At 47.1% G+C, this 9,334-nt stretch overlaps 2 protein-coding genes across 2 annotated transcripts in view; one reads left to right on the top strand and one right to left on the bottom strand.

The window, feature by feature from the left end:
* Positions 1-401: 401 nt before the first annotated feature.
* Positions 402-1,097, top strand: c15h3orf80 (chromosome 15 C3orf80 homolog; the record flags this gene model as incomplete). The annotated part of the gene is made up of 1 exon (XM_080531651.1): positions 402-1,097. The coding sequence occupies one exon, from the start codon at positions 402-404 to the stop codon at positions 1,095-1,097; it is 696 nt and encodes a 231-aa protein (XP_080387777.1).
* A 6,085-nt stretch (positions 1,098-7,182) lies between these two features.
* The window catches only part of ift80 (intraflagellar transport 80 homolog (Chlamydomonas)), a gene marked incomplete at its 5' end in the record, with an annotated part of 95,725 nt that continues 93,573 nt past the window's right edge, over positions 7,183-9,334 (bottom strand). The window contains one exon of the mRNA XM_080531647.1: positions 7,183-7,695. Within this exon, the coding sequence (XP_080387773.1) occupies positions 7,579-7,695 (117 nt within the window). The 3' untranslated portion in view covers positions 7,183-7,578. The remainder of the gene's footprint in view (positions 7,696-9,334) is intronic.

The raw sequence follows: 9,334 nt of genomic DNA, 5'->3' as shown, positions 1-9,334 counted from the left end.
TCCACATCATGTGTATCTTCGTGCATTGTCAATCACCACTGATATAATCAGAGGAGTCGGGATGAGCCGGTGAGCGCGAGAGCACGTCTGACCGGTCAGCTGCGCGAACAGAGGGGGGCTTATCCCGCGCGCACTTTGCTCTACTCCTCTCTCTCCTCACTTTCACGGAACCGGAGGAACAAGCGGAGAAGGGTTATTTCATTCCTGCAGTGCTCATGAGAGCGGACGGGGGGGGGGGGGGGGAGAGGATTAACGGACTGCTGCGGCAGAGACACGGGGGACCTTTAGTCTCTCCATAAAAGACACAACACGCGCGCCCGCGGACGCACGCACGCACGCGCGCAGGTATATCCATCCATCCATCCACCTGATTCCCGGTTCCCGGGAATCCAAACAACACGATGCCATGCATGCAAACGACGACATGCAGCATCACATCGGTCACCTTTCTGTCTGCCGCGGTCCTGATCTCCGCCTGCCAGGCGCTGCGGGGCTGCGGGGAGCTCCAATGCGCCGAGGGACAGCAGTGTTGCGCGCCGCCTTCCGCGACCGGCAACGACAGCAACGCCGCCAGCTCAGCGGTGGTGCGCTGCTGCAAGCTTCCCATCCACGTCTTCTTCGACAACGTGGGCTGGGTGACGCGCAAACTCTCGGGCATCTTGATCCTGCTGCTGCTGTTCGCCATGGGCTACTTCATCCAGCGCATCATCTGCCCGCGGCCCCGCCGAAACCCCCAGCACCAGCACGACCACCGGCCGGAGGAGCCCTCCTCCTCCTCCGCCTCCGCCTCCCTGTTCCACGGCCACCACCACCACACCACCTCCGCCTCCCAGGACTCCCTGCTCGACCGGTACCCGGAATACAGCCTCGGGGATTTCACCTCGCCGGTGATGCTGCAACTGCCGGCGTACGACGAGGTGAAGGACCTGCCGACCTATGAGGAGATCATGCAGGAGGTGACCAGAGACCGGTCGGATGAGAACTTGCTGAGCGGTCAAGGAAGAGGGACGATGGTGGGGGTCGTGGTGGAGGAGCGGAGACGGGACGCCTCAGAGGACTCGGGACACGCCACGCGGGGATGCCGCAACTCTGTTTGAGTTTGCGTTCTAAACTATGAACAAGGCCGTTATAAACACTGTGAACAAGGCCGTTATAAGCATATTCTAATTTGAATATCAACAAAAAAGAGGAATCTTTTTCAGGCTGTGTGTCATAACTGAAGTGCGATTATAAAAAATGGCTTAAAATGAATGTTTCAGCACACCAGATTGTTGTGGTGTGTGTTTTATATAAGATGAGGGGGACCATGATTCCCCCTTTTATATGCAAATTGAGCACTTTGCGTGAGAGAGAGAGAGGGGGGATAATAAACTAGACATGACTAGTCTGTCTACTGCTGAAAATTGGCACCGTTTGGTGCATTGACATGCAGGCGGCAGCTCATTTGGCAGCGAAACAATCGCGTTAACTTTTGCTTCAGCGCCTCGATATTCACCGAGGGACCGGGGGACGGGTTCCCTTCTCTCCCGTTGATGTCCTCTTTTCTCATTCCAACATGATCCTGATGAGAACGGGTTTTCATTGTCAGCAGGGCTTGAATGCGCCCTATTCACTGTCATTATAGAGATGTGCATCCTGTTGTAGTGGAATAGACTGTTGCTAGAGAGTGAGTGTGTGTGTGTGTGTGTGTGTGTGTGTGTGTGTGTGTGTGTGTGTCAGTGATGGAGGCAGGCAGATAGACAGACAGATAGAGAGACAGACAGACAGGCAGACAGAGAGGCAGACAGACAGAGAGGCAGACAGACAGACAGGCAGACAGGCAGGGATGGAGGCAGGCAGATAGAGAGGCAGACAGACAGGCAGGAGGCAGACAGACAGAGAGAGAGGCAGGCAGACAGACAGACAGGCAGGCTGACAGAGAGGCAGGGAGGCAGACAGACAGAGAGACAGATAGGGAGGCAGAGAGACAGACAGAAAGACAGACAGACAATGAAATCAGTGAACAGAGAAAACCTGCGAGCCTGTTTATGGATTGGGCCATCGACCTGCCGTGCTTATCTGACCGTGTCTCTGTCACTGCCAGACTAGCAGGCATGCAGGGACATTTCCATCGCTAATGGCCTCTCCCAAATCATCCTCTAAAACCCGGCACGCGTCTCATAGATCTGAATAATGATAATATAATAATATATGCCATTTAGCTAACGCTTTTATCCAAAGCGACTTACATTACAGTGAGTGCATCGTACATTTTTCAGTATGGTCCCGACAGGAATCGAACCCACAACCTAAGCGTTCTTAGCGCCACGTTCCACCCACTGAGCCACTCAAGGACCGGTAGACATAGGGTGCGTTCGTAAATACGCTCTGGAAATCTGATCAGCACACTCACTGGAATGCCTCTTGTCCAGTCCAATCAAATCAAATTTTCAAAAATCTGACTTTTTGGTCGCAGAGCGAATTTCTTACGAACGCACCCATAGATTGGGGAGAGATTGGGTGGATATTTTAGCAGCATCATGGGAGTTGTAGTTCTCACCTATAGACCTCTCATCTGCACCTCTTCCCCATCCAGTGCCTCTCAGACCTCCTGTACGGCTGAGTGCCCTCAGGGGTGTGTTTGTCTGGAATCAGGAATATGAATAAGTAAAGGCTCACAAACCAGCCACATCCTGTCCACAAAGACGTATTGGGGGGTAGATAGTGCAGTGTCATCGGTCTCCCGTGTGGGAGAGAGGAGCAGACGAGTCCATTAGAAAGCAGAGAGAGACACTCTGAAACAGCCACAAAGCAAACAAACACATTCTAGGACCCCCTCGAAAACGAGATAGCATATCTCAAGGGGCTATTCCTAATAAAGCAATTTCCTACATACATGAGCACATCCGCTGAGAGGGGCTTGCATGGGAACTGTGTGACTGGGCAGAGGAGATATACACTCACCCAACTCTCATATTAGGAACACCAAAAGTCGTCTCAAACTGGTCTCAAGAACATGACCATGAGTTCAGTGTTCTTCAGTGTCCTTTCCCAGTCACCGGATTTGAATCCAATTAGAACACCTTTGGGATGTGGTAGAACGGGAGATTCACAGCAGGAAAGTGCACCTGAAATATCTGCAGGAATTGTGTGATGCAGTCATGTCATCATGGACCAGAGACCTCAAAGGAATGTTTCCAACATCTTGTGGAATCGTGGAATCAATGCTACGAAGAATTTAGGCTGTTATGAGAGCACAGGGAGGCCCTACCCAGTATTAGTATAGTGTTCCTAATAAAGGGGGGCCCTACCCAGTAGTAGTATAGTGTTCCTGTGTGTGTGTGTGTAAAGGGAGGCCCTACCCAGTAGTAGTATAGTGTTCCTAATAAAGGGAGGCCCTACCCAGTAGTAGTATAGTGTTCCTAATAAAGGGAGGCCCTACCCAGTAGTAGTATAGTGTTCCGAATAAAGGGAGGCCCTACCCAGTAGTAGTATAGTGTTCCTAATACTGTACTGATATTTAATCAGCTGCCCCCCCCCCCCCCACCATAACACACTTTGACTCAATAAAGTCTGATGCAGGTTGAAAGTAATGGACCTCCCAAAGTTTCCCAGTCACTTGAGCTAACTGGTTTAGCTTGAGCTAACTGGCTTATCTGAAGTGTACACTAATAAGCCTTCGGCGGAAACTGTAGAGACTCCGGTTATGGAATCCACTGCAGTTCCTCCTCCTCTCATTCAACCATGTAGATCTCATGTAGATCTCTTTACTCCACTGGTAGGCCTAGGGGCCTGGAGGTTGTCTTGCTAAAGCATCACCTGACCTGACTCAAGAGAAACCTCTGTGTTGATTGGACGCCGTTGCCTGCCGCGGTCGGGGTTGTTGTTGTTGTTGTCGAGCGTTCCCGACGGCGTTGTCTTCAGAGTCATGTGGCGGCGGGCCGGTGGGAATTACACTGCACAGGAGGGGGTGGAGGGAGTGATAGGGAGACAGGAGGGGGTGGAGGGAGTGATACAGAGACAGGAGGGGGTGGAGGGAGTGATACAGAGACAGGAGGGGGTGGAGGGAGTGATACAGAGACAGGAGGGGGTGGAGGGAGTGATACAGAGACAGGAGGGGGTGGAGGGAGTGATACAGAGACAGGAGGGGGTGGAGGGAGTGATACAGAGACAGGAGGGGGTGGAGGGAGTGATACAGAGACAGGAGGGGGTGGAGGGAGTGATACAGAGACAGGAGGGGGTGGAGGGAGTGATACAGAGACAGGAGGGGGTGGAGGGAGTGATAGAGAGACATGATGGAGGGAGTTATACAGAGACAGGATGGATGGGGTGGAGGGAGTGATACAGAGACAGGAGGGGGTGGAGGGAGTGACACTCACTCTCTCTCTGTCTGTGTCAGTCTCTCTATCTCTCCCTCACACTCTCTCCCTCCCTCTCTCTCATTTCTCTCTGTCTCTGTCAGTCTCTCTATCTCTCCCTCTCTCTGTCCCTCACACTCTCTGTCTCCCTCTCTTTCACTCACTCTCTCTCTCTCATGGGAAACATACATTTACGTTGCAAGTGTGAAGATAAAAACTAAAAAACTAAAAGAATGTAATGTACATACAATTAAAGATATCCTACAATAAAGAAATGATTCAACTTATTTACAGTCTTACGGTGGTTGTATTCCGTTGGATGTCCTTTTACTGTCACGACAGCTAAGAAATCCTGTTGCTGTGTTTGCACATTGTTTCACTTCAGTAACGAAAATAAAATAGTCTCTCTCTCCCTCCCTCCCTCTGTCTCACTCTCTCACTCCCTCTCTCTCCCTCCCCCTCACTCTCTCTCTCTCCCTCCCCCTCTCTCTCTCTCTCTCCCTCCACCTCTCTCTCTCTCTCTCTCTCTCTGCAGTAGTAACAGTCTCTCCAGGTCTGTCCAGGCTACCTCTCAGATTTCCACCATTAAAGTTTCATCAGATGAGTAAAACTGGGATTCTGAGCTGCCAATGCCTTGCAGGGGATCATTTTCACACACACACACACACACACACACTCACTCACTCACTCACACTCACACTCACACTCACACTCACACTCACACTCACACTCACACTCACGCACACACAGTGTAAAGTTCTTGAAGGGGCAATTCACTCTTAAAATTTAAATCTAATTGAACATGCATTTTATTTCCTGGTGATAACAGAAATAACTCAGGCTGAAAAACAGGACAGGCAGAGATCACCATGGTTACAGTACAGGCCTGGCAGAGCATCACCATGGTTACAGTAGAGGACAGGCAGAGATCACCATGGTGTAGTACAGGCCTGGCAGAGCATCACCATGGTTACAGTACAGGCCTGGCAGAGCATCACCATGGTTACAGTACAGGCCTGGCAGAGCGTCACCAGAGGAGATACCCAGCGTCTGGTAGGGTCCAGGGAGGCAGACAGACTTCAGACAATTATTGCTGTGGACCAGATCCTGAACATGAAAGCTTCATTTGAACTTTATATGAATCCGTCCCATTACGTTTTAGTTACCTAAAATAGGGGCACTATGTATAAAACATTTTTTTTACACCCGTAATAAAATCAGATCATCTCTACTGTAACCTCATAGTATTGAGTGAGTAACTTCATTGCTTGATTTCAAATCCAGACTTTTGGAGTATATCGCCAAAAGAAGAACAAATGTTTCACTGTCCCATGACTTAAGCAGGGTACTGGATACAGCCTCATAACGGCCTCAGAAAGGCTGAGTCCAACTGTCCTACCCCATCAGAATATGGGCTGTACAGCTTGACAAATGTTTGTTTCATTCGTTAAAACTCTCATTTCGATCGCACGGACGGTGCATCCAAAAGCTCCACATACGAATTTGAGAGCTGGTTCCATTTCTCCAGCCCCATCGCTCAGCTGTTAGCCAAAAAAAGTGCTTTGTCTTTGTTTGAATCACAGACAACTACCCTCGTTAATCAACGCATTAAGTTAATGAAGACTTCAGCATTGTCTCCAGTGTGCTTCTGTGTGCCTGGAGCTCTGGTGGAGAGAGAGAGGAGCAGACAAGAGGTTAACTCAGGGTTGTACATTGATTCTTCCCGAAAGGGACATCATAAATAAAGGATTGTGGATCATATTTCATTTGCAAGCATAAATCTAAAAGTAACATTCTGGCACACCTACACAAACTCTCTCACACACACACACACACACACTCTCTCTCTCTCTCTCTCTCTCTCTCTCTCTCTCTCTCTCACACACACACACAAACTCGCACACATATGCACACTATCTCTCTCTCTCTCTCTCTCTCTCTCACACACACACACACACACACACACAGACGAGTCACCTCTATGTGCATAGTAACTGGTACATTCTGTACAAACAAAGACTGTACGTACTGTAAAACAATCTTCTGTTGATGATGATGATGATGATGATGATGTCAGACAGCTGGGCTGAGCTCACCACAGAACAGATCACAGAGTTTATCGTTAAAATGGTGTGTCTGTGCATATCCTTTGGAGGGTTCTATGGGGAAGCATGTGTGTGTGTGTGAGAGAGAGTGTGCATGTGTGTGTGTGTGTGTGTAGCCTGTATCTGGTGGTAATGTGAAACCCGACTCCTGGCTCCTCAGAGACGACAAGAGTGTTTCCGGAATGACCACTGGTCATTACACATGTGTGTATGTGTGTGTGAGTGTGTGTGTGTGCATGTATGTGTGTGTATGTGTGTGTGTATGTGTGTGTACATGAATGTGTATGTGTATGTGTGTGTGAGTGTGTGTGTGTACCAGTCTCCTCAGAGACGACAGGAGTGTTTCCGGAATGACCACTGATCATTACACATGTGTGTGTGTGCATGTATGTGTGTGTATGTGTGTCTGTGTGTGTGTATGTGTATGTGTATGTGTGTGTATGTGTGTGTGTGTGTGTGTGTGTATGTGTGTGTGTGTGTGTGTGTGTGTATGTGTGTGTGTACGTGTGTGTGTGTGTGCGTGAGATGGGAGTGGACATACAGTAGTGAGGGTGTAATAGTTCAGTGATAGGCTGAGCCTTGGCCAGTGGGTGGAGCTACAGTCCACCATACATCATGACAGTTGGTTGATTTGCTGAATGAACTTTCTTTTTATTGAGAGTACGGTAGAAATAGAAACAGATATACAAAAACAATACTTTAAAACAAATTTCTCCCCAAAACACAAATAAAACCCATTTGTAACATTTTTCCACAAAATATATTAATTCCTTTATTTTTTGTAGAGAACGGAGTTAAGTTAAATCGTAAAAAATATCTAGGAATATCAGTCAGGGGTTAGGGTCAGGAGTTAGGGGGTTAAGGTCAAGGTCACGCCTAGGGCTCAGGGTCAGGGTTAGGGGTTAGGGTCAGGATCAGGGGTTAGGATCAGGATCAGGGGTTAGGGTCAGGAGGAGTTAGGGTCAGTAGTTAGGGTTAGTAGTTAGAGTCAGGGGTCAGGGGTTAGGGTCAGCTGTTAGGTTCAGAAGTTAGGGTCAGGGTTAGGGTCAGGAGGAGTTAGGGTCAGGGGTTAGGGGTCAGGGTTTAGGGTCAGGGGTTAAGATCAGGGGTCAGGGGTTAAGATCAGAGGTCAGGGGTCAGCTGCGGGAGGCCAGGCTGCCTCTGACTGATGTGGTGGCGGTGGCGGCCTTCTCCCTCTCCTTGGCCAGCTCCATCTCTATCTTAGCCTGGATCCTCTCCATGTCCACCTCCACCTGAGAGAGAGAAGAAGGGGGGGGAGAGAGAGAGGTAATGAGAGAGAGAAAGAGAGGAAAACAGAAAGAAAGAGGGAGAGAAAGAGAGGAAAAGAGAAAAATAGAGAGAGAGGAAGAGAGACTGTCTGGCAAATAAATGATGATTGATTGACAAAAAGCATTAAGCTACGTTACTTAAGTGTCCTGTACTAAGTGTCCTGTACTAAGTATCCTGTACTAAGTGTCCTGTACTAAGTATCCTGTACTAAGTATCCTGTACTAAGTATCCTGTACTAAGTATCCTGTACTAAGTGTCCTGTACTAAGTATCCTGTACTAAGTATCCTGTACTAAGTGTCCTGTACTAAGTGTCCTGTACTAAGTGTCCTGTACTAAGTATCCTGTACTAAGTATCCTGTACTAAGTGTCCTGTACTAAGTGTCCTATACTAAGTGTCCTGTACTAAGTATCCTGTACTAACTATCCTGTACTAAGTATCCTGTACTAAGTATCCTGTACTAAGTGTCCTGTACTAAGTATCCTGTACTAAGTATCCTGTACTAAGTGTCCTGTACTAAGTATCCTGTACTAAGTATCCTGTACTAAGTGTCCTGTACTAAGTGTCCTGTACTAAGTATCCTGTACTAAGTATCCTGTACTAAGTGTCCTGTACTAAGTGTCCTGTACTAAGTATCCTGTACTAAGTGTCCTGTACTAAGTGTCCTGTACTAAGTGTCCTGTACTAAGTATCCTGTACTAAGTATCCTGTACTAAGTGTCCTGTACTAAGTATCCTGTACTAAGTGTCCTGTACTAAGTGTCCTGTACTAAGTGTCCTGTACTAAGTATCCTGTACTAAGTATCCTGTACTAAGTGTCCTGTACTAAGTATCCTGTACTAAGTATCCTGTACTAAGTATCCTGTACTAAGTGTCCTGTACTAAGTGTCCTGTACTAAGTGTCTTGTGATCTACATTTACATTTCGGACATTTAGCAGACGACTTTATGCAAAGCGACTTACAACAAATACATTTGTCTCAGTAAGTGAATCATCCGAAGAAAGCTATTGGCCAGCTGCAATTAGTCCAGAAGAGCTCATATAACTCCTATTCTAGAGACTCTACATTGTCTTCCTGTTAAATTCAGAATAGATTTCAAGATCCTTCTGCTTGTTTATAAAGCTCTGCTATTCTTTCAGAATATCTGAAAGACCTTTTGCTAGCATATCAGCCCAATAGAGCGCTCAGGTCTTCTGATGCTGGTTTTCTCTGTGTACCACATAAGGATTTGCATTCTCATTTTATGCATCCAAATTGTGGAATGCACTGCCAGTTTACATTAGGGATGCAACCTCAGCAAATATGTTAAAGTTAAGAGAAAAAACCCATCTTTTTAATATAGCCTTGAAATGACTAAATAATTAAATTAAGATTATATAATGATTGGAGCACTTTGAGCTGCAACGTTTGCAGGAAAAGTGCTATACAAATAAAAAGTTATTATTATTATGATTATTATGATTATTATTACTATTATTATTATTATTATTATTATTATTATTATCTATCCATCAGTTATAGCAAGAAAGTAATCTATGCGTTCTATTATATATGTTGCACACTGTCTCTGTACCGATTAAACTAAACTAAAGGAAGAGATGGT

This window comes from Nansenia antarctica, assembly GCF_963989245.1.
Source record: "Nansenia antarctica genome assembly, chromosome: 5".
NCBI lineage: Eukaryota > Metazoa > Chordata > Actinopteri > Argentiniformes > Microstomatidae > Nansenia > Nansenia antarctica.
The sequence above is the reverse complement of the archived record's forward strand: the minus strand, read 5'-3'. Positions and strand labels throughout refer to the sequence as shown.